Source organism: Mesocricetus auratus, unplaced genomic scaffold, assembly GCF_017639785.1.
Source record: "Mesocricetus auratus isolate SY011 unplaced genomic scaffold, BCM_Maur_2.0 Super-Scaffold_15014, whole genome shotgun sequence".
Classification (NCBI taxonomy): domain Eukaryota; kingdom Metazoa; phylum Chordata; class Mammalia; order Rodentia; family Cricetidae; genus Mesocricetus; species Mesocricetus auratus.
The window spans coordinates 30,142,726-30,168,176 of record NW_024429186.1 but is presented as its reverse complement, the minus strand read 5'-3'; the positions used below and the strand labels follow the sequence as shown (position 1 = coordinate 30,168,176).

The 25,451-nt window shown below is 50.9% G+C and overlaps 1 protein-coding gene across 5 annotated transcripts in view; it reads left to right on the top strand.

The window, feature by feature from the left end:
* Tmem63c (transmembrane protein 63C) overlaps positions 1-25,451 on the top strand; it is a 105,040-nt gene that overhangs the window by 50,427 nt on the left and 29,162 nt on the right. For 3 of the 5 annotated variants that reach the window (XR_005876202.1, XM_040742700.1, XM_040742701.1), the window contains exons 3-6: positions 14,061-14,284; positions 14,787-14,866; positions 15,296-15,377; positions 20,076-20,113. Coding sequence is in view for 4 of the 5 variants with exons in the window: in XM_040742700.1 (XP_040598634.1) it covers positions 14,061-14,284; positions 14,787-14,866; positions 15,296-15,377; positions 20,076-20,113 (424 nt within the window). In the remaining variant the exon portion in view is untranslated. The remainder of the gene's footprint in view (positions 1-14,060; positions 14,285-14,786; positions 14,867-15,295; positions 15,378-20,075; positions 20,114-25,451) is intronic. The other 2 variants (XM_040742702.1, XM_005084001.4) reach the window with 1 other exon arrangement.

Genomic DNA, 25,451 nt, shown 5'->3' with positions numbered 1-25,451 from the left:
CCCTGGGCCACTTGGCTCTACTCTCCTCCGGGACTGACCTTTACCACTAGGTCTGTAGACAGAGAGGCCCCAGTACTGTGCACGTGATTCTCACGACCCTCGTGAATTCCTGACTGTCTGATGCTCCATGGTCTCCATGAGGCCGTATAAACGAGACCAGCATCTTCAGCCATCTGACTTCCACCACCCATCACAGGAACGGCTTGGTTTTAGCAGGCAGCTGCTCTCAGAGCACCCCTGAGGCAGTCAGCGTGGCTTCTGGCCTATTTAGACAGATGGAGCCAGAGTCCAGGCCTGGGCCTCACCCTCGACTTCATCTCATCCGAGGGTGGCACATTTCCATCTAGGGACCTGAACTCCCCAGGGAGCCTGAACACAATCTGGACCCACAACTGCTGTCCTCTCTTGCCTCCCTCCCAGCATTTGTGCACTCAGTGGTCTGCTCTTGGAATGTCAAACCATGGATGGATGCCTTTCTGCCCTGAAGGCTGCATATCTGCCCTACTGATTCATAGCTCACATGGCAGCAGGGGATGCTATCTTGAGTTGTTGGGGGTGGTTTAAAATTCCCGTGCTTGTAGAGTCTGAGACGAGTGCCCGGCAGCTAGCAAGCTCTCAACTCATAGGAACTAAACAATCTTTAGTGGCACCTTGGACCAGACTAGCCTTCACACACCCTTTCTGGACACCAGGGAGAATCAGATCCTCCTCTTTGTGACGGCCACACTTTGAAGACCCCTCGTCCCATGTCATTTTAGGGAACTGCATGCTTAGACTATAGGCTTTTAAGTTCAGGAGCCAGATCAGGGCTGGATTGGTGATTTTTTTGAAAAATGATTTATTTATTTGCATTGGTGCATCTGTGTAAGGGCAGTGGATTCCCTGGAACTGGAATTACAGACAGTCATGAGCTGCCATGTGGGTGCTGGGGATCGAACCCAGGTCCTCTGGAAGAGCAGCCAGTGCTCTTAATTGCTGAGCCATCTCTCCAGCCCCCTGAACTGGTGAGTCTATGAGTGGAAGCTGTGCAGCTGGGAGAAAGATACCATAGCTGGGAGAACCAGACTGCCTGCCAGACTGCCTACTCCAATGTCTATGCTTAGATGAGTGGGTGGGCCCAGGGGGACCTTCCTCCTCCTCCCATGCATTTGCCTCCACAGGGCAAAGTTTAAAGCATGATCCGGTGGTATCGGCATCATCCAGGGGCTTGTTAGAGATGCTGCCTCCCAGAGCTGCCATCCAGGAATCAGTAGTGGTTCCGTACCCGTTGTGTATTCAGTGACAGGAAGAAAACTGGCCAGTGAGTTCCTTGTGCTGCCCTGTGACCACCCACCTCCCCTCCCTGTAGGCAAACTGCCGGCAGTTTCTTGTACACTCTCCAAGAGAAAAGGGGGCATGTACCCCTGGCAGGTACACACAGGGCATAGCATTCTACATACTGCCTGCATTATGGCTTTGCCCCCTAGATCATACACAGCTGTTACTCTTAAGCCTGAAAGCCGACTTATGGGGTTCAGGGTCCCCTAACCTGACTTGTTATGCTTACTAATGGTCCTGCCACAGGTGGGTAGCTTTTGCCCCTCAGTTCAGTACTCAGTGTAGCACAGATCAAATGTTTGGCAAGGCAAGCTCTATGTGGACTTCGGGGAGTTGTGAAAAGCTGGTTGAGCCTGAGTGGGACTAGGGTGCAGCCTTCGCCTATAGATCCTTGGATGGTCAGAGCTCATCCTGGCTGCAGAAGGTGATGGAGCAGGGCCAACAGCATCTTACCTGATTGCTTGCTTGGTTGCTATGGGCGCCTCTCTGTGGGCAGCCTTTTTCCATCTGTAGCAGGAGCTGACTCCACTGCGATTTTTGTGATTCCCTCCCATTCCTATCCCCGCCCCTGGACTCATGCTGAAGAATTTAATGAGTTGGAGGCTGAGGAGAGAGCCATACCCTGGAGTCTTTACTCCCCTGTTGATGAGGAATGGAGCAGCTGCTCAGTCTTACTGGCTGGGAGTGTAGTCCAGACTTGTTGCTATGGAGATGAGAATTGCAGGGATAACTCGAGGTCGCGCTGGAGGCTCAGCTTCGCCCAGTTGAGAATGCGTTCGCTCTTCCATCCTCAGATGGGAGGTGGGCCACATTCCTCGTTCTCCAAATCAAGGCAGAAACCTCCATGAACAGGTTCCAGGCAAGCCCCAAGGGACAGGGTAGACAGGGACAACCTAGTCTGAGATGGGAAGTCTACAGCAATACAGGCCAGCAGCTGTCAGAGAAGCAGCTTAGATGACAGTGTTTGTAAGGTCCCTTCCGGGCCATGAGCTCTAGATTTGACATCACAAGGCCAAGCAAGTCCCTCTGCTGTACTTCCTGACTTTCTCATCTTCAACAAATATTTGCAACGCACCCAGCCCTACCCAGACAGCAGAGACAGTGATGAGCAACAAGGGCTCGGGCTGTGTCCTTAAGGAATCTGCTGTTCCCTGAAGGGGCCAGCCGTGTGAAAGGTCAGCTTGTAAGTAATCACACAGTATGCTAGGTCCTAACACAGTAAACTGCGCATCACCGAATGTGCTGAGCAGTGTGTAAGTGGTTCAGTTGCTTCCCTTAGTCCTCACAGCTGCCCAACGGGGAAGATGATATTAGTGCATCCTTTTTTATAGATAAGGAAACTGAGGCACAGAACAGTTAATAAACCTACGTAAAGTCATGGGGCTAATGCACGGCATAGGCTAGGCTTGGACCCAAGGAAGCCAGCCCTAGGGGCCCACATGCTGCACTGTGTCTGTCTCCCAAGGTGCCCTGGGGTAGGGGCATAGGCATCACCTGATTTCCCCGTAAAGAAGTAAATGTTGAACTGAGGTTAGTGGCAAAATGAGTTAGTTGGGAGAGAGAAACATCTTCGGAGAGAAACTAAGGTATACCCAGGTGCTGGGGCTGGGGTGGAGGATTCACATTTGTACAACTGAAGAGAATCTGGGAGACAATGGCTTGAAGGGAGTTCAGCTAAATGAAGTCAGAGTGTCAGGTAGAACCATCCATAGCGGACACCTGTTGACCAGAATAAGGAAAGGAACCAAATGTCCTTACACAGGGTTCCCTCACCACCTTATTCAGGAAAGCTCCTAAACACTCCAGCCTGGGCTCAGTGGCCCTTGTCTGCAAGCTGTGCGCTGCGGCAGACTACTCCCACGCTGTAACTGCCTCTTAGCAAGATCTGTCTCAAGCCGCTCCTGGAATGAGCTCGGAGAGGGAAAGAACACACCTGATTCTTCTTAGCGCTACATGTGGGGGAAAACTCAGGACACAGTCATTGTTGTAGGGGTAGAGTGGACATAGGAGCTTCCAGGAGGGCTGCCTGAGGCTGTAGAGGTGGGCTGACTCCCAATATGGCATTCTAATGGGGATGGGGTGTCCAAGAGCCAGATAACGTCAGGGCCTTTGAGAGCATGGGCCAGCCGTCTGTGAGAACCAAGGCATGCTGAGAGGGGCTCCCGGTGGAAGGAAGCTTGATCTTCCCGAGTGGACAGCTGCCCAGAGCCACCAGGGGCCTGCACACAGACCCTTCCCCATTGTCAAGTTTCAGTTATACAATTGTCAGAATACCTGAGGGACAGCAAGGGGTTGATGAAGGAAAGCCAGCAATGCCTGTGCCTAGAAAAAGCAAGGCTTCCCCTCATGCTACCACATACAATAGGGCATGCTCATTTAGTTTTTGTTTTTTAAGCAGAAAAAACCCCAAAGACCTCTGAAGGAGCGTGGTATACTTTGAAGGGTTCTTTGTTGTTGTTTTAAAGGGCATATTTATTTATTATATATACAGTATTTTGCCTGCATGTATATCTGCACACTAGAAGAGGGCACCAGATCTCATTAGGGATGGTTGTGAGCCACCATGTAGATTCTGGAATTGAACTCAGGATCTTTGGAAGAGCAGCCAGTGCTCTTAACTTCTGAGCCATCTCTCCAGCCCCTGTCATTTTTCTTCATTCCTTAAATTAAAAACCAAAATTCAGGACCCTCTAGTCTTAAAACATCACTACACACTGCTATTGTTACACACACACACACACACCATGCACACACTCAAGCATGGTGTCACCCTCCTCTTCCTAGTCTCCCGCAACTGCTTTCCAGCCCCTGAAGGTCTGGCATCTGACAGCCCCACAGCCGCTTCACCTCCTGCCCTGCCCACCTTGGGCCCGGCCATGGTGGCTCACTGTGACAGAATATTTGGTCCCTGGGTCAGCATCACAAGAGTCTGAGGACAAGGAGAGAACCTTCCTGGCAGGGAGAGGCACCCCTGTAGAGCCCCAGAGTGAGGTGAGTGGGGGAAGCCAGTTCACTTAGCTCCTAGCCTTGACTTGAGTGGCCACAGCCTCCCTCCTCCTGCCGCAGGCCTAAGCCTCAGTTTATCAACCTGTAAAATGGAGCACTGACGCTTGCAACTCAGGCTGTTGCTCTTACGCATGTGCGAGGAACAAATGATGGTTAGACAAAAGACCACACCTGCCCTGACACACAAGTCCCTGCCTTCCCCTTCCTTCTCTGTCTGAAGCCACACCCACTCAAGCCTGGAGTTTGATTCCGGCATAGCTCTCCTTTTCTCCGTTAACTTCTGTCTTGAACCTGAGTTATATTGCGATGCTGCTCTGTCTTGAGTGTGGTCCATGGCATGATTCAGAGGGGCCCAATGAGTCCTTTCCCCTGGGGCTCATTTCCCACTCCACTGCCGTTAGCTCCCTGACCCAGCCAGTCTCTCAGGCTCCTCAGGCTCAAGATTCTTCTTTACAAGATGACAGAATCTAGCTGGTCTTTGCGCAGGACACAAAGGCGCTCTAAGCGTCTTCAGGACTTATTTATTTAATGTGTTACATCCAAATAAGGATCTAATACTAGGCATTAAATCCACGCTTCCAAAATGATGGGGGTGCTGGACTCTGGGTGCCCAGAAGAGCAAAGCGCAGGCCACACAGTCAGGAGGGCTGTTCCTGGAGCCACCAGGCGCCACCTGCTCCGTGGCAGCCTAGGATTAGGAAGTCCTTGTGCATGTGTGACACTCTACACCCCGTCTTCCCAGGAGCAAAGCCTGGCATTGACTCTGCTACAAAGCACCCCTTCCCCCTTCCACCTTCTCAGTCCACCCTAGCTCATCTCTGAACCAATCTGAAGCGAGAGCCCCAATTGCAATGGAGCATGGGAATTGTAGTTTTTAGCTTTGTAGCTTCTACACCATAGAAAAGCGCACAGGAAGGAGCCATGTATGGAGGCCAAGGGCCGCCTACAGCACCCAACACTCAGTCTAACAGGTGTGTTAACCTAGAGGATTCATTAAAAGCCCTGACACCATGAGGAGCATGTAGAACTTCCTCACTAAACACAAACTGCCATTCTTATTATGGTACCAGGACACAAGCAGTGGAACCATCAGCCTTTCATAAGCTCTGGCAGAGAGGAGACAAGCGGCCTCAGAACCCGGCAAGGCTGTCTGGTGCTGTCCATGGTTCTGAGACCTACTGACAACTCGGCTGCTCACACACTTGCTTAGCAAACTGGTCCCGCCAGGTCCAGTCACCCTACACTTAGAAGCCTCTGAGAGAAAGCTGGCTTCATCTTCAGAACAGGATAGCAAAGGCAACAACTAACATTTGTGGCTCCCGCAGCTTACGAAAACTGTCTGTGCACTCTCTTCTTAACTAGCCTTGGTAATCACCTTGGACCTGTCAGGGCAGACAGTGAACTTCATTTTGTAGGAGTTCTATTAAGAAGTTAGATGGTGCCAGGTGGTGGTGGCTCATGCCTTTAATCCCAGCACTCAGGAGGCAAGAGGCAGGTGGATCATTGTGAGTTTGAGACCAGCCAACTCTACAGAGCTACACAGGGAAACCCTGTCTTGAAAAACCACCACCAGCAGCAGCAGCAGCAACAACAAGAGTTAGGTGGCAGCTAGTGAATAACACAGTCAGAGTCACATCCAACCTCTTGAGTCGGAACTATGTTTTCTCTCTACTCCATACTATAACTTGGGAAGGAGACTTGGGAACCAACAACATGACGTGGGCAGGCAAGAACACAGCACTCAGATGTAGCCTGCAGAAAAGTACAAACTGTTTACAGTTATTTCTTTTTCTACATCTGAGTATGGTTTAGGATGAAAGACCATCTTTCATTGAGTCTACTACATGCTGGTCATTGTAGTGGCACTAGGGAAAGCCCAAGTGGGGGATGGCTCCTGCTATTTGGACATCCCACAGATGTTTCTGAAAAAAAAAAACTAGCTGCTTGTGTGCATGGAAGAAAGAGAGGCCTGCATTAGGCAACAGTAGGAAAAGCCATTTGTGTAGAGAGTACAGACAAAGCCTGATCTGAAGGAAGGCTTGAGACAGCAGTATGGGAGCTAGACCTAGGCATAGTACGTGACAATGAGATGAATTTCCTGGCTCAGCCCAAAAGTAGATTTTTGTAGAGCGGGGTAGACAGCTCTTGGACATGTGACAGGGAGCAGAAGACAAGTGTGGTACGCTATGAAGGAGTCTCCAGGTGGGGGGCCTCTGAGATTCTGAGAAAACATCAGAGCTTGGAGATCCCAGGACGAGATGTGAACCTCTGCACTATCAGTTATCAGAGGCAGCGGGGATGGAGCAGAAAGGAAACATGGGAATACAAAAGGACCTGTGTCCTGAGATACCCACCCCCAACAAGATTTAAAGGTCACGGGGTTACCATCACTAATCTATGAACCTCACCTCTCCTTTAGGGAGAGTCAGGAAATGTGTCCACAACCCCTTAGCTATATGCAGGCAACTCTAGGACTCTTGGGGTGGCCTCCAGCCGTTCTGCACACAAAACCTGGCTCATTGGTAAGGTCAGGAATATTTGTGTTCTCACCCAGCTGGTTCAGATCCTCTTGCCTGCTCCACAAGGCTGTGAGGCCACCAAGAGTCCTAAATGGGGTGCAAGGAAACCAGGCTCTCACCTCAAACCCCCCATTCCCAAGCTTAGGCACGTGTCTGTACCTGCAGGGCTCAGCCTTATCACACTGAACACTGAACACACTGCCCTTGGCATGAAGCACTAGGAGAGGAAAGACAGGTTGGAGCAGGGACAGGCTCAACTCAGGGTAAGATTCGTGGCCAGCAGACAAGGCAGGTGTGGAGGGCTATGGAGCAGAGCCCCTAGTTCCTGTAACTCCCTACCTGTTCTGCTCCTACTGGAGCAGTGAGAGTAAGCTGAAGCCACCAAGCTGGCTGCCTTGAAGGGGAAAATGGGGGAGAAGAGGAGATCCAAAGACTTAGAGGAGATGGGAGGAGTTCACACGGCCAGAAAGGGAAACTTGTTTGTTTACATCCCAAGTCAGGGGAGATAATCTTTCCTACTGTTAGAGAAAACAGGTGATCATTATTGAAAAGACAGAGAAGATCAGGCAGGAATCTAGTGCTTTGTGCACCCTGGTGGTGGTGGTGCAAGTGTGTGTGTGTGTGTTTTTGTGTGTGTGTGTGTATGCATGTGTCTGTAACTGTGTGTGTGTATGTGCACTGTGTGTCTGTGTGTGTGCATGTGCATGTCTGTTGTGTGTGTGTGTGAATGTATGTATGTGTCTGTGTCTGTGTGTGCATATGCATGTGTGTGCATGTGTGTATGTGTATGCGTGTACATGTCTGTGTGTGTGTGTGTGTGTGTGTTGGCTACCCACAAGTCCTAACTTGTGACTACAGTGATTCTCATCTAAGCCTAGCTGCTTCTCTTATGGGCCAATTCCTGCTGATTCATTGGGCTGGGCTCTGAACAGCTGGATGACTGCGGGGGCCCAGCTTAGACCCCTGGTTCTGCCCACCATGCTTACATGGCATCACCTTGAAAGTCTGGGAAGGCTCAGTCCCTGGAGTAGGACAAGGTCTTCCCCTTCTTCCATCTTTGTCAGTGATGCCAGCCTGGTGGAGGATAATGAAACACCTGGGCGGGAGGACCAGCTCTGCCTCTTACTAGACCTGTCACCTTGGTTGACTTGTATAAATTCACTAGGCTTTGATACTTCCTGGGATAGCTGCTTCCGGTGCCCTAGGGTTCTTTCGAGTGTTAAATGAAGTATTGCTTAAATGAAAATTATTGGCCCAGAGCTAATCCTCAGTAAATGCTAGCAATCAATAAGTTGTCCCCTCCACAGAACTCCTTAGGCCATCTTTTTTAAAATAAAAGATTGACTTTATTTCTAATTATATTTACTGGTATGTGCTTGTGTATGGGTATGTGCACATGAGTTGAAGAGTCCACGGAGGCCGGAAGAGGGTGATGGATGGAGTTACAGACAGTTGTGAGGTGCCCAACATGGATGCTGGTATCTGAACTCTGGTTCTCTGGAAGAGTGGCCAATTCTCTTAACCAATGAGCCACCTCTCCAGCCTCCCTTCCTCCCCCAGACCACCTTAGTTCTGGGATCACTCCTGAGGGATGGTCACCAGGATAGATCCAGAGTTTAAATGCAATGTCCTGGCTTCAGGTAGCCAAATATTCTCCACTCCCCTGAACAGTTCTTTGTCTTATGCTATGAAATTATTGTCCAAAGAGTCATGGTCCCCAATACCTGCTACTCCAGGCATGCACCAGGTTAGTGTCCCAGCCATTTGTATCTCTAGAATCCTCAGGTTTCAAGCTTTATTCTTCATGAAGGGCTCATGCTTGGATCTCCAAAACTCACCCTTCAGCTTTCCACACCCCTCCCTCCTTCATAGCCAAGAGCCATCTTAGAGTCACATCTGGATAGGGGGATAATGGGGCATTGACTTTTGGGGTTATTATAAAGGTGAAGTAAGAATGCAAGTCCAGGATGGAGCATCGCATGGAGAAAGGCTGGGTGCTGCTTTAGGTTTCCATGGCAACAGCCTCCTCACTGCCTCTGCCTGCTGCCTGAGAGCTTGGGTGACAAGGTGGGAGAGGTAAACTATTCTTCTCTCTTTCCTTCCCACACCTGCCCTGCAGGCCAGCCGGATGGAGCTGAAGCCCTGAAATGACTATATTGTTGGATAGAAACCCCCACCCCAACTCCAAGATTATGCTGGGACCTCATAGCTGAGGGTCTTCCATCCCTAGGCCAATCCTCTCTCCAACTCCAAAAGGCTGTGAATTCCCCTCAGGAAGGTGTCATGTTTGTACCTCCAGGGTCTGCATGGGGCCTTGCAAGTGGATTCATCGTGTGTGTGTGTGTATGTGTGTGTGTGTGTGAGAGAGAGAGACAGACAGACAGACAGACAGACAGACAGACAGAGATTTTATTTTTCTGTGTGTGTGTGTGTGAGAGAGAGACAGACAGACAGAGAGAGATACTTTATTTTTCTGTGTGTGTGTGTGAGAGAGAGAGAGAGATTTTATTTTTCTGTGTGTGTGTCGTGCCTGTGTTGTATATCTGTGTTAACACATGTGTACCCGGTGCTCACGGGGCCAGAAGAGGCTGTCCACACCCCTGGAACTGGAGTTACAGATGCTTGTGAGCTTCTGTGTGGATCCTCTGGGAAACTAGCCGGTGTTCTCAACCCCTGAACCATCTCTTCAGCCCCAGAGCCACCTTGTTGCATGGACTGACGGGCAAACAAGTGATCATGCCACTCTCCAGCTTCCAGAGTGTTCCATTCACTCTCCTCCATGGGTCTTCGTCAATACGGTTCCCTCTGCCCACTCTCCCTCACTGCACAGAGCTAACTCCTACACCTTCACACCTCAGCTCGGAGGTCCCCTGTCAAAAGCCAAAAACGTTTCCACTTTAAAAGACAGCAGCTCTGGGCAGTGGTGGCGCACACCTTTAATCCCAGCACTCAGCAGGCAGAAGAAGGCGGATCTCTGTGAGTTCAAAGCCAGCCTGGTCTACAGAGCGAGTTCCAGGATAGGCTCCAAAGCTACGCAGAGAAACCCTGTCTTGAAAAACAAACACACACAACAACAGGCACCATCAAGGATCTAGAGGGGTGTCTTGGGTGGCTCACACTGCCTGTAGCTCCCGCTTCAGGGGATCTGATGTTTCTACGGGTACCTGCACTCATGGGCACATTATGCTCTCCATAATCAGTGCCCTCCCATAACTAAAACAGAAATCTTTAAGCGATGGAGTGGTGCAAAACACCCCAGATCAAGGCTGTTTGTCTGAGTGGAAGTTGCTTAAGATGATCTCTCCATCACATCTGTTCTTTCAAAGCAAACCTGTAGCTAAGTGGACCTTCTTTGGAGAACTGCCTCAGGTGGGAAGTATCTCCTCGGACTTAGGCCCGAGCGTGTGTGTGTGTGGGGGGTCATGGAGTGGAGGAGATGTGTGTATTTGTGTGTGGGGGGGTCACCTTCCAGGACCTTCTGCTTTAGCATTGGCTCCCCCAAGTGGCCATCATCAGAACTGCAGCTTCCTGCAGAAGGGTATGGTTCACATGACTGCTCCTCCTTCCCCGGGGATGCCATTGCTGTCACTTTGATGTTCAGGCGTTTGACGGAAGTGCATTGTGTTCGGTCAGCTATGGCAGGTTAGTCGGTGACCTTGAGAGGCAATAAAACCCAGGACACCTCGGTAGAAATGAGAGGAGAATAGTGTGGGCTCTCGATAGACACTAACTCAGAGGGTAGAATGTGAATTTTTGTTTTCCTTTCTTTCTCAAGGTGAGCCTCGTTGTGTCCTCGGCCCCTACTAAAAGAATATTTTAAAAGGATACTTCTATTTATTCTTTGAAAATTTTGTATATTCTGTATCTTGATCATGTACACCCCAAATTTCCTTTTCCACTCCCTCTGGGACCCTTAAAAACCTTCCTTCTTTGACTTCATACCCTCTTCTCTCAAATTTATTTATTCTTTCTTTATGTGCATTGGTGTTTTGCTATGGGTGTCAGGTCTCCAGGAACTGGAATGACAAACAGTTATGAGCTGCCCATGTGGGTGCTGGGAATTGAACCCCTCTTTAAAAAAACAAAAAACGGAATCTGATGTCTGCTCAGTGCTTCCTTCATAGGCATGGATATGGGACAGAGCATGGGCAGCCTACCAGCAGCCACACCATTGAGAAAAGATGGCTTTCCCTCTTCCAGCAGTCATGAGTTGCCAATAGCTCCTTAGCTAGGGGTGAGCCCTGCCATGCTGGAGTGTTGATTTGCTTGATCTTGTTTGGGTGTTACTCAAGTAGCCATGGCTGCTGTGTGTTGACGAGTACTCTGGTCTTGTCTTGTCCAGAAGACAGCATTTTGCAAGACCCCTTCCTATCCTCCGGCTCTGAGTTTTTCCCATCCCATCTTCTACAATGTTCCCTGCACCTTGAGGGAGTTAATGAAACGTCCCACTTAGGGCTCCGAGGTCAGCAGTCACTTATTCTCAGGACTGAGGACAGCTGTAAGAGGCCGCACTCACTGCCTGCCGCCCATGGCAAAGAGAAGCTTCTTGCACCAAGGCTGAGAGCACCATTAACCCGTGGTCTACTGCCACTTTTGCCAGTTAGCCCGGTTCCAGGACCACCTCACCTCCTGCTCCCTTTCCCCTACATCCCCACCTCCCATCCTCCCCGGCCCCCCGCCCCCAGGACTTCACATTTGCTTCCCTTTTACAGACTTTATGTGACGATTCCCAGGTTCTAGGCTTTGCTTTGCAGGACCCACACATCTCAGCTCTCTCAACTCCCAGCATCCCCGTGAAATGGGTCAGTTGCTGTCACCGTCTCCATCTGACAGATGAGGAAACCAAGGCATGGAGACCTCTAGTACCTTACTCAAGGTCGTTGGGCATGGAGTAATTGCCAGAGCTGAACTCTAGCGTCACAGAACCCACAGTGCAAACACCCGACCCCCTCCGCCTCCCTTACCTCCTGGGTACTGGAGGCCCTGGAGAAACCCCTTAGAGCAGCTGCTTCTCTCCAGCGCTGTCCTGTGGTGGTGGAGTGTCATCTCTTTCACTCTTCCCCGTAACTCCCAAGCTCTTCATTGTTCCAACTGAAGCTCTGTCTGGGGTCGTGGTACCTCTCCTTTGGGCGGTTATCAGCCGTTACCCAGGCACCGGCTTCTGTCTTGACGTCCTCTGTTCTTTCTCCCCTCTCTGTACCCCTCCTTCAGTGATCTGGTCCTTTGCCTCCGAGAGCTGCTTATGCTGGTGGCTTCTGTCTCATGCTGATGTCTCCAGGCTGTCTTCTGGGTCCACACCCGTAGCTCCTTAACACGCCTAGCCAAGCCACTGTATGCCATTCCTCTCTTTCCCCAACCTTTCCAGTGACAGAGACCCATTTTATTTCTTCAATTTCTTGGGCTAAAAACTTCAGAGTCATCCGGACTTCTGTCCTATTATCTTCCCCATCCCCTCTGCTAGGAACCCTTGCTGGCTCCGCTCAAGGTGTCCAGATGCTTCCCACCACCCTCGAGCAGCCTGTCTTGTCCAGATGGCCATGGCCTGGATCCCGAGGGTCCTCTCTTTGCTCATCTGTCCCTCCCTTATGCCTGTATCCTTCACCAAAGGATCCTTTAAAACTTAGGTGACTTCATGCCACTAATGCCTATCCTCACCATCCCTTATCCAGTCACAGAGTCTGTTTGTCCTTCCCTCAACACACTGAGAGTTTGTGTCTGCTTAGGAGTGTGCTTCCCCATGCCAGCAAAAGGGTGGTTGGTACCCACAGTGGTCCCTGATCCTCTCCCTGTATGTTCCTTCCCACTAGGGAGCCATGAAGGATGCCTTCTTATCTGTCATATCACTGAGGTACCACTAGCAGCATGTATGCACAAAGCAGTGACTTGCAAAATATTTGAATGAATGAATGAGACTTCTCTTGAATCAGAGCAAAGAGACTTAGGGTAGGGTGAGCTCTAGAGCCAAAATGAAAGTCTTTGGAGTTTAGTCAGGCTTGCAGGTCAGTTTGAGCGTGGCTGCTCTTAGCAATGCCTGTAAAGTTCTGATGCTGTGACTGTGCCTTTGCATCTGGGGCTTACCAGAATGCCCAGCTCCACTGAATGAGTGCAAACCTGGGTAGGTGCTGGTCTGCTTGGTTCCAAGACCAGGTAAGACAGGGAATTTACCAGCTAGGGAGACAGCTCAGTCAGTGAAGTGCTTGCCTGAAAAACATGGGGACCCAAGTTTGGCCCTCAGAACCCACATAAAAGTGTCAAGTGTGGTTGTCATCCCAGCACTGGAGAGGCAGAAACAGGAAATCCTCGGGCTGTGCTGGATAGCCAGACTAGTGTGATTGGTGAGCTCTAAGCCAATGAGAGACTCTGTCTCAAAAGAGATGGAACGCATTCCTGAGAATGACACCTAAGGTCGTCCTTTGACCTCCACATGCTTGCACAATGACACCTAAGGTCATCCTCTGGCCTCCACATGCTTGCACTCAAGTACATAGTGCACATATGTACACAGTGCACCAACATGCATGCACTTGCACACACACTATAAATTACATTATACAAAGAGTTTATTGGGTCACTCCTCTGCGCTAGGCATCTTGCATCCTTAGAGATCATGTCTTTCCTGGAGAGACATAGAATGTAGAGGAAACAGCAGTGAGCCCCGTCCACATGGGTGTCTCATGATCACAATGACTCTGTCTGCCAACTTGAACTTTTCTATTCTGGGACCTAGCTTTGTGAGATTTGCCTATTCCTATTATATATATATATATATATATATATATATATATATATATATATATATATGAGAGCAACAGGAAGATGCATTGCATTTACATTTGCATTTTGCAATTTAAAAAGTTTTTCGAGACAAGGTTTCTCTGTGAACGCTGGCTGTCCAAGAACTCATTCTATAGACCAGGCTGGCCTTGATCTCAGAAGTCCTGCTGTCTCTGCCTCCCAAGTGCTGGAATTAAAGGTGCATGCCACCACTGCCCCGTCTTTGCAACTTTTAAAAAAGGGTGAAGCAGTATAAAATAATCGCTTGGACAGTTGAAACTACTCTGTCTGCGTAGCTATGGGGCTGGAACCTTGTAGCTCAGATGGGCCAACTCTTCCCCTTTGATGCCGTGATCCCAAACCCATCATTGGACCCTGAGTCCCACATGTCCCCCAGCCTAGCTGTATGTTGTCCTCAGAGCATAGCCCCATTTGCCCCTCTAGCATCTTTCTGTGTTTTGCAGAGTGGGGAACATTTCCTGGGTTTGACTGAGATCCTTCACCAGATCAGGAGCCTGAGTGTGCCCAGGATGTCTTCCTCTTCAGAGGGCCCAAAGTTTCGCAACATGACGGTGAATGAGTGTTTCCAGTCCCGGAGCACTGTCCTCCAGGGACAGCCCTTTGGGGGGATCCCTACTGTGCTCATACTCAACCTCATCTTGTGGCTGGTAAGTCTTGGGTGCTTTGGGAGAGACACGGGGAGATCTTAGCCAGGGTAGGATGTGGATAACAAGGAACACAGTGGGGCTCCCAGTTACCCAATGGACACAGTGATGGTCCAGCCTAGGTGGCTCATGTGGGAGGGCTTTGGTGTTGGAGGAGGAGGCAGTATTTCTGGGGTTCTCGCTAAATCACCAAGGAAAAGTCCGTTTGTCCAGTGCCTTGGGATCGTCCTTCTCTGTCCCCTTGCTGATGTTGTCATGGGGTATTCTTGTTTAATTGCTCTAAACACACTCTCAACTCCTCCATTCCACAAACTGGCCCTTTGCTCTATGTCAGGAAATGCCCAACTCAAAGGGACAGCTCCTCCTAAGGCAGAACTTATCATCTGAGGGGGGTACACTCTGTAGTCTTCAGGGATAGGGTGGCCCCCCCATGGGGATGCAGGAGACTGATGCAAAAGAAGGCATGAGGCATCTCCTGCTCCACATTGCTTTTCTGGGTCTGCAGTTCGTTGTAGTGCTTTATTCCTTCCTCCGGAAAGCTGCGTGGGACTACGGGCGCCTGGCTCTGCTAATACACAATGACAGGTAAGTGGGGGGGGGGGGGGGGCAGGACGGTGAGCACCCTAATCCCTTGGAAGTCACTGCCTGGTGCCAAGGCTTCAGGAAGTGTCTCATTGACTGGTGGCACCCTCTCCCTTGCCTTTGTCCCTGCATTCACCTCGCTGAAGGGACAGGAACATGGAGGGCAGACATCTTTAGGCATAAAGCCATGCTTGTGTCTGGTCTTTCCGGAACCCACGGCTGGACTGCCAAGGTGCATTGCGCACCTGGCAGCAGGGGTGGTTCTGTCTATACCCGATCTGTATGTCCTGCTAAGAAGCTGGGGCCCTCAGCGCGCAGCCCTGGGAAAGAGTAGCTGGTGTCCCCCAGCTGGGGAACAAAGAGGGAGCAAGGCAGGGGTCTGAGACCTCGTCTCTCCTTTTCCACCTCCCTGCCACCCTTCCTGGCGGGCAGCCTGACCTCGCTGATCTACGGGGAGCAAAGTGAGAAGTCGTCTCCCTCAGATATTTCCTTGGAGGTGGAACGCAGGGACAAGGTGAGTCCCGGGAGCGGTCTGGGCCCCGAGAGATCCCAACCCTGAGCGGGCAGTCATGGTGCACAGAGCAGCAGCTGCTTCTTCAACCTCCCCAGATTCGGTTTTCCCACCAGAAAGACGGAAGTATTAGCCATCCCTAGAGCCTAGAGTGCCTTCCTTTCATCATGCAGGGCTTCTCAGCCTCGTCCAGCCCTGCCCCCCACACCCCTGTGTTCTGCTTTCTCCTTCCTGGGGAGCTCTGCCTTGGCCACTCATTTGACCAGTTTCTATGGGTTGTTGCATCCCTAGGACAAGGGGATGGACAATGGAGACCATGTCTTGCCTCATGGTTTTCCAGGGCTGGGAGACACGCAGATCAACGCATTCAGGACAAGATGAGTGCATGATGGGAAAGAAAGGCTTACGATAGTCCAGGGTGGGAGCAGCATTGTGGGTAGTGATGGTGTGATCACTGAAATGACAGTTGAGCTGAATGGAGAAGGGAGGAAACAGAGCGACTGTCCGTGTTCCTCATGAATACCATACTGCTGTTTCCTCCAGCCTCGTCCGCTGACTAGACTGTGGTCTTTTTCTCACCTCTCACCCCTTCCCAGCCTCCTCAGATGTGTCACCCCCTGACTCCACCAGAGTCCCAAAGCCATCGGTGGTCCCCTGCCACTGCCTCTAAGTCCTGTGGTCCCCTCAGTCCTCATCTTAGCCTGTCTCTCACACAGAGAGGCATATCCAAACTGTGGTCTAAGTGCCACATGTCCCAGGATAGCTATGAATATGGCCCAACTCACTTGCAGATGGCAATGTCGTATCACATGTCAAAAAAGTTTGGCATGCTTGCTGGTACTTCTGCCTTCAATTGGGTGTATGGATGCTCTGCGGGATTTTTCTCCTACACCTCTGACCCCTTTGAGAGTCCTCCACTGTTAAAGTCCCTTTGCTATCCCAAGCCCCCCCCCCCCCGCCTCCATACTCTCTGTCTCTGAGTCATGACATCCATTCTTACAACCCCAGCTGTCGCCACTACTGTTTACCTCTGAACATGTCTTTCCTGCTAGTCCTGAAGGCCTCCAACCTCTCTTATCCAGTGACCTTCAAAATAGCTCCACACGAATACCGTAAAGGAATTCAGTATGTCTAAAACACCTGTGACACCCTCCACCCTCCTCTAATCCCTGGTTGCAGCCCTTTCTTGTCCCCATCTCTCTCTTAGCCAGGGACCTGGGCATGGGTCCTTCCTTCCCCAAGTTCACCTTCGCATCTTGGTCCTCCCCAGCCAGCCCTGCTCAGGCCTCCACCAGTCCCTTGCCTGGATGGCCTCAGCAGCTCTAAGTGATCTCCCGAGGGCCTCCCCTGTTCCCACCCCACCCATCTTCCATTTGCATCAGGAGCCACCCCTGTGACCCGAGACACAGGTTCTCTATGCTTGCTTCCAATTTCTCCCTAATGCTTTCCCAGTCCGTTGCAGACGTCTGTGGGCATTCTCCCTCGCCTCATAGCCAATCTGGTGTCTGAGCAGTGGATGTTGCCTCTTTCCCGTCTCGGAGCCTTCCACCTATTTGCCCTCCTTCCCCAGCAGCCCTTTTTGTGAGTCTCCTCACCCAGGACCCTAACGAGCCCACTTGTGTCCTGGACTTCTGTTTCTCACCCATGGAGGAAGCATTTCCTTCTGTTAGCATCCCTATCTGCAGGGCCAGCTTCCTGCATCTGCTTCCCCCAGTGACCCCCACGTCTGAGTACCCAGTTGAGTCCATGCTGTAACGAACACAATACAGATCTGTTGTGTGTGGTAAGTAGAAGCACGTTTCTTCTGCGGCCACCCCTCCAAGAGACCAGTCTGTCTTCAAGAGATCTCTTGTCACGCTGTGCCTCATCCAATATACAAAGCCTCGGGGAGTCATGCTGGCTCTTGGAGACTCAAGGTCAATGCTTGCCTGGCGCTGTGGTACATGGGCTTATCTTCAGACACACTGCCCTGTGCCTGTGTGTCTGTGTTTTGCAATGGTAAAAAATAATATTTTCTTTCTTAAAAACTAAGAAGCCTGTCATCAGCCTAGACTCCATAGTAAGTTCTAAGCCAGCCTGTGTTGTAATAAGACTTTGTCTTAAAAGCCAAACAATAAAAAAAGAAAGAAAGAAAAACTCAGAAGGCAAATCGTTATGAGAGGAGGAGGGCAAGAGCAGGGAGCTAGCCTCTGCTACAGTGCAGGAGGAGGGTAAGCACAGGGAGCTAGCCTCTACTACAGTGCAGGAGGAGGGCAAGAACAGGGAGCTAGCCTCTACTACGGTGCAGGAGGAGGGCAAGCACAGGGAGCTAGCCTCTACTACAGTGCAGGAGGAGGGTAAGCACAGGGAGCTAGCCTCTACTACGGTGCAGGAGGAGAGTAAGCACAGGGAGCTAGCCTCTACTACAGTGCAGGAGGAGGGCAAGCACAGGGAGCTAGCCTCTACTACGGTGCAGGAGGAGAGCAAGCACAGGGAGCTAGCCTCTACTACGGTGCAGGAGGAGGGCAAGCAGCAGGGAGCTAGCCTCTACTACGGTGCAGGAGGAGGGCAAGCACAGGGAGCTAGCCTCTACTACGGTGCAGGAGGAGGGCAAGCACAGGGAGCTAGCCTCTACTACGGTGCAGGAGGAGGGCAAGAGCAGAGAGCTAGCCTCTACTACGGTGCAGGAGGAGGGCAAGCACAGGGAGCTAGCCTCTACTACAGTGCAGGAGGAGGGCAAGAACAGGGAGCTAGCCTCTACTACGGTGCAGGAGGAGGGCAAGCACAGGGAGCTAGCCTCTACTACAGTGCAGGAGGAGAGTAAGCACAGGGAGCTAGCCTCTACTACGGTGCAGGAGGAGGGCAAGAGCAGGAAGCTAGCCTCTACTACGGTGCAGGAGGAGAGCAAGCACAGGGAGCTAGCCTCTACTACGGTGCAGGAGGAGGGCAAGAGCAGGGAGCTAGCCTCTACTACGGTGCAGGAGGAGGGCAAGCACAGGGAGCTAGCCTCTACTACAGTGCAGGAGGAGGGCAAGAGCAGAGAGCTAGCCTCTACTACGGTGCAGGAGGAGGGCAAGCACAGGGAGCTAGCCTCTACTACAGTGCAGCTCTCAGCCAAGTGGGCCCCGCTAGGGTCTCTGGTAAGTCAGGCATTGGTTATTACCCGTATGTAGTGAGGGTGAAGGATGCTGATAGAAACATCCGTTGTGCCAATGCTGCCAGTCATTCTCCTCGGCTGAGCCAGCTCCTGGAAGCTGGTGACCCTTCCCTGTGGGGTGGGTTAAGGAGATAGAGAGTGTCTGCCTCCCCACTGCCTTTCAGTCACTTACTTTTCTGAGGAGCTCTGGCTCCAAGGACATCGTGTTAGTCACAACTTAACAACCTGCGGGGGGGAAGGTTTGTCTAGGCTCGGTCTTATTCGAAGGGCTCAATCCACACTTAGCTGACTCTGTGTTGATGGGGAGAGGGAGACAGAGAGATGAGGAACAAGATATACTCTTCAAAAGTGTGCCCACTGGCCTACACCCCCCACCCCAGAGCCCGTTCACCTATGACCATCCACGGACTGACCCGTGAATGACCTCAGCACACTCACATCTTTGTAGAGCCACCAACTAGGACCTGCCTTCGACACACCAGCCTTTACGAGGGAGGAGATGTCACTTTGTACCCAAACTTGGAAAGTGGGCTTTGTGCCAAGGGAACGATTGATTTTTCTTGTGCCGGCTCACGCTGCTTCCTTTCGGGGAAGACCTTTCTCCAGGCCCCCTGGTTCTAGAGGTCTGCCAGTCGTGTGAGCCCTCTTAGTTCACAGAAGAGACACACACATGATGGGGTCAATCCAGAGATGCAGCCTTGTCCAAGCTCTTGCTATCCTTCTGGGACCTTGGAGGGAAGTCAACATATGAGGGCACTTAACTGGCTACCAGCTAGGGCAAGCGAGAGCTACAGACCCCAGTTCACCCTCAGCGAGAGCCTTCGCAGGCCGACTCCCTCCTGGGGCTCCCCACAACTTTCCCATGGCTGAGGCTGCCTCTCCCTGCTACCTAGAAACTCCGAGTCAGAAAGATCCGAGAGAAAGGCATCTTCAATGGAACAAGAGTCTGAGCTTCAAAGGGCCAAGACTTGCTCAAATTGGTTTTTACCACAAAAGGGTCATTTAAGGCTCAAGTTTGGGGAAATTCAGGACAAATGGCTGCTTCAGGCACAGCTAGAAGTCCAGCGTCACTGGCAGGGCCCCTCACCTCTCTGCTCTCTGCTCTCTGCATGTGGCATCGGAGACAGCAGGAAGACTGCATAATTCGCGGCACTTAGGCACACATCCATATCCATCCTCTTAAGAGATTTTTAATTAGTTCCTTTTGGGTCATTTTCCCATTGTCCAGCTAATCATTGAAGGTAAACTCACATTTGACGGACAGCACTGACCGCATGTATGTGGAGGATGGAGATTTCTCAGGAGGAAGTAACAAGAGGCAGAGAGGAGCAGGGTACATCCAGCCAGGAGTCCCTCCGGCCCTCCTTCAAGCCCAGTTCACTGATAAGGACGGCAAGGGTGTCCACTCACTTCTAAGGAGACATTTCCCTTACCCCATTCCAGAAAGCTCCATCTATGGAAGGAGACTCCCAACACAAATAACCCTCTGCTGTCTGAATCCCCATTGTCAGGCAAAAATAAACCAGGCTGGCTTTTCTCAAAGTTTCTCTCCTTTCCCTCTCCAGGGCTTCTGTTCCTGGTTCTTCAACAGCTTAACCATGAAGTAAGTGCCACTCTTGGGGATTCTGTTTGTGTTGTCCGGGGAGGGGGCATGAGATAGCAAGGGACTGCAGACATCAGCAGACCTTCCCTCGTGACAGGCCGAGTGCCTACCCTACTCTGCTTCGAGCCTCACCTGGTGTAAGCAGAGAACCCTTTCCCAGGCTGTAGCACTCTGCCCAAGCCACCTCTGCCTTAGCCCTCGGGGAGGGACCCCCATGTAAACGCGGAATCGTCACTCCCACGAGAACAAACGCAAGCCAGCGGACTGTACTCCGGGAAAAGCTGTCCTTCTTTGCATGCCAATCACTTGGTTTCTGTGTTGATACTGGTCAAGGAGGATCAATTACCCGGAGCAGAAGGACAGATGTCCCTTCTCTGAGCCTGGGTGGCAAAGGTACAGCCTTGTGATTCTCCCTTGTCTCACCTGGATTTCTGTGCAGCTAGATCCCAAGACACTTGCTGTCTCCCATTTCCCCACTATTGTGGGAACTCATTCCGCCTATGGCCCGGGTAATCAGCCCTAGAGGGTGGTCTTGTCTGCTGCAGGACAACTGATAAGCTTGGGGGAAGGGTCTCTCGCTCTCTTGCTCTCTCACTTGCTGGCATGTGGCTCTCTCACTTCGCGCGACCATGTGGCGGAGAGGCATCAGCAAGGCTGTTGCTTTGGACTCCTGGGCAAAGGCTGTTGGATCATTGGCAGCACCTGCTTTGCTCTGTATCTGTGAGTTTGTCTTTCATTGCCCCCCTTAATAAATTGGTCATTATACTTTTGTGCATCCCCGCTTCAGATGGTGCCCAACGTGGGGCACCAGGTGATGCGAGAATTTACAAAAGTCTTTATCATGGGGACTCAATGGGAAATACAGACTCACGCATACAGAAATACAGGACAAGGTGGAAGGCGCTGGAGATCCAGCTGCTGTGTCCCGACATTCTGCCCAAGGGAGATGTGAACAGCCACAAGGCTTGCTTCTGTTCTGACCTCCCAAGAGAGAGATCTACTGCCCCCCTTCCTGATAATAGATCATGTCAGCAGACAAGAAGTCACACCCTAAGGCTGGTACCACACTACCCCACTACCAGCCTGATACTTCAGTTGAACAGACATATATTAGAGTGAGCCTTGGCTACACCCTCAGTGCAGAGACATGCATATTCATGTGTACAAGCATGTACAATCGTGTTCAGAGGCATGTGCACTCATGACCTCTCAGCAGGCATCTACACTCATATATGCAGACATGTACACTCATGCATACACACACATGCACATGTGTAGACAGATTTTCCTTCACTGTGCTCAGAGTCACATATAATTCTGGACTCCCTCTGAATTTTGCCTAATTCCTGTACCTTCTCCAGGGTCTTCTCTTGACTGGTGACACCTGCTCTATGGGGTACAACCTCACCCCTCCCTAGGGTCTGTATTAGTCAGAGTTCTCTAAAGGAACAGAACTTATAGAGTGAATCTCTCTATATAGAGAGAAAGGGGATTTATTAGAGTGGCTTATAGGCTGTGGCCCAGGTAATCCAACAATGGCTACCTATGAATGGAAGGTTCAAGAATCCAGTAGCTGTTCGGCCCGCGAGACTGGATGTCTCAGCTGGTCTTCAGCATACACTGGGATCCTGAAGAAGTAGGCTCTAATGCCAGTGAAGGAATGGACTTGCCAGTGACAGTGAGAGCAAGCCAGCAAAGAGAGAAGCTTCCTTCTTCCGTGCCCTTTATACAGACTACCAGCAGAAGGTGTGGCCCAGAGTAAGGGTGGATCTTCCCACCCCAAAGAGCTGGGTTAGAAGTGGATCTTCCTATTCAAATGATTTAATTAAGAAAAAAGAGTCCCTTGCGGTCATGCCCTACCATTTTGGGTCTTACTTAATTCCAGATGTAGTCCTAGTCAAGTTGACAACCGAGGACAGCCATCACAGAGACCATGTACTGTCCCGGGTGGCCCTGCTACCCTGCTTCCCTCTACGAAGACTGCTGCACTCCATGCTGCTCCACGCCCACCATTCCTAGTTGAGCCTTTCTGAGACACACCCCCAGGAGCCATTGGGGAACCTCTCTTTCCCACCTGGGAACCCACAGGGTCCCAGGGAACTTGTGCTGGGCCATGGAAATCCTGAATTGTGCCTAGGACTGTGCCTTCCACGGGGGGGGGCTCAGCAAGGCCTTGTCCTCCGCTGCTCCTCCCTCCCTCACCACAGTCCCCAGGAGGTGAACCAGCTGTTGCTTTGTGTGGGGCAAGGGTCAGCTTCTCAACGCTGAGCCGCATGTGGCCCAGATGAGGGTGGTCTTTCAAATATCTTCACGCCTCTCTGGTTTTGCTTGCTTTAATGTATTAAACACACATAAGCCACAACAAACATGCTTTCATTATTGAATAATCAAAGTCCACCATCATTTGCATACAAACACATTATTATACTTGTTTTTTTGTTTCAGACAAAGCTTCACTATGTAGCCCAGGCTGGCCTTTAATTTATGATCTCCTGTCTCAGTCTCCTAAATGCTGGGATTACAGATTTGCACCATCAGGCCTATCTTATTTTTGTATTTAAATCAATAATGTTTATCAATAAGTTTCTTGTTACTATAACGAAATACTCAAGGCTGGGTAACTTTACAAAGAAAAAAAGGAAGTCTTATTAGAAATTTAGGGTCAAAGGCATGGTGCAGATATCAGCCCAGCTGGTGTGGCCCCAGGTGGATGGTGTTACATATGTAGGCAAGATCATATCTTTTTTGTTGTTTTTTGTTTGTTGGTTGCTTGGTTGGTTGGTTTTTTGGAGACAGGGTTTCTCTGTGTAGCTGTGGCTGTCCTGGAACTCACTCTGTAGACCAGGCTGGCCTCAAACTCACAGAGATCCACCTGCCTCTGCCTCCAGAGGGCTGGGATCAAAGACGTGCGCCACCACCTCCCAGCCACAAGATCATGTCTTTTTTTTTTTTCCAAGATCATGTCTTAAGGCAGGAAGCCAGACCACAAGTCAGGAGTCAGGCGCAAACTTAATTACTTTTTTTCCTTTTTTTTTTTTTACTTCTGGCAATCCATCCCAGAGCCTCGGGCAGCATGCACTCTGCTACGGAACCCCACAAGTCCCAGAGAGAAGCCTTTGTAACTCATCTTTGTGAGAAATGACTTACGGATTCCTACGAGAGTGACTTTCTGGAGGCAATGGTCTCCTTGTTAACGTCTTAACATAGTGGAGACCAGACATGATGCAGGAACCCTCAGGAGGGCAAGCCACATCCAAAGCATAGCTCATGTCTGAACATTTTTCCCCTGGGAGGCAGAACGCACCAGCTATAGGCTCCTGCTTTTGTCAAATTCACAGGCAGAAACAGGGTGGGGAGTTTTTCATGCCTTCGTGTGGGAACAAGGAAAAAGAGAGTTGGGATAAATAGGGCCACTCAACTAACTACAACCTCAAGTGTGGAGAAAGAGATCCCCAGAGGGAGTCTGAAGCTTACCCTCTGGATTTTCTCCATCAGTGGCATGTAATCTTAGGTTTGTTTCCCATTGCCCTGCTGAGATACCCTGACAAAAGCAGCCTGAGGGAGGACGGGCTTATTTGGCTCACGGTTCCAGGTCACAGCTTGTCATTTTGGGGAAGTCAAGGCAGCAGGAACTTGAAGCGGCTAGTCATATTGCATCCACAATCAAGAGCAGAAATCAGTAAATTAACCCTGCATGCCAATGCTCGGCTCGCTTTATCCACTCGGATACATAGTCCAGGATCCCCTGCCCAGGGAATGGTGCCACCCACAGTAGGCATGTCTTCCTCCCCTAACCGACGTAACCGAGATAATCTCCTTCAGACATGCTCACAGGCAAACTTGATGTAGACGGTCCTTCACGGGTGAATCTAGGTTGTGTCAAATTGACAACTAAAACTGACCATCACGCAATATCAGTGGAGTACTGATAAAGACAACGGGACTTCATGCGGAAGGTGTCTCTGTAGAGTCAGTGAGTGCAAAAGATTCCGGTCACTGTGTTGTCGCACGTCCCTGTGTGTAGCATTGGGTGTGCGAATGCCTGAACCAGCAGGTCAATGAGAAGGTCAGTGGACAAGCTTCGTGTGTACCGTGGTCATCTTGACCCCCGCCCCTACCCCACCCTAAGGCTCCTGTCCAGGGGCTTCTCTATAGGACTCGAGGAAGTCAGAAAAATGGGACTTGGCACTGTCATAGATGACAGCTAAGTATTTTACTGAGCAGAGTCAGTTCAGCCAGAGTCCCTGTGTGCAGTCTACTCAGAGAATCAATGGCCAGAAAGAGTCCACGTATCCTTACAACCTGCCAGGCAAAGGGGCCATCTGGGGAAAAGAGAGGGATTCCCACCAGGGGCTCAGGGAGAGTGTGTTTTTAACCTGGGACTTGAAGGATAGAAGGATCTCAAAAGAAGTAACCGTGGAGGACGTGTCAAGAGGAAAGGACTGTGTGAGGAAGGGTGGAGATGAGGAGAGAGCCAGAGCTGCGAATCTTCGGGAATAGCTACAAGTAGGGCTACATGGTAAAGCGCGAAGGTGGAAAACAGTGCCAAGGGAGCTGGTGGGACTGTGCCTGCCGTATGGACACTCCGGGGATTTGATCCACAGGCGGGAATGTGAGGGTGGACAGCCGCTGACAGCGTCCACGTCAAGGTGAGCAGCTGAGGAAACCGCTGTAGTGACTCAGGACAAGGCGGCTGTGACTGGAGTTAGAGGAGTGATCAGAGCAACAGTGGGGGGGGGGGGATTCACGGGACAACAGTCGGTAGGTCACGGCCTGGTGTGTGTGTGTGTGTGTGTGTGTGTGTGTGTGTGTGTGTGTGTGTGTGTACCACATGCATGAGTTACAGATGGTTGTGAGCTGCCATGTGGGTGCTGGGACTCAAACCCAGGTCCTCCTCTGGAAGAGCAGTCAGTGCTCTTAAGTCCTAAGCCATCTCTCCCACATCTGTGGAGAGGTCTTGATTCTGTGTAGAATAACAGAGGCAAAGGGCGGGAGAAGAAACATAAAATGGTGACTCGTGGCTCAGGCAAGCATGCGAGGCAACCAGCCGGCTGTTGAAACAGCAGCATTAAAACTTAGGAGACGGGTCAGAGCAGAGGGTCTAGACATGACAGACGGGTGCTTAGAGACTGCAGTTGAAGTGAGAGGAGCACATAGGTCACCTAAGGAGGCAGGATCAGCCCAGGTCCAAGGAGGCCTCACTGAGAGAGGAGAAGGGAGGGGCTTCTCCTAGGGTGTGAGATCACACAAGTCCGTGCAGGCATGGCTGGAGGAGGTCTGCCTTCATGATCTGCACCTTTATTGGGGAGACATTTCTAGGGTTAGCAGATATTTGAGG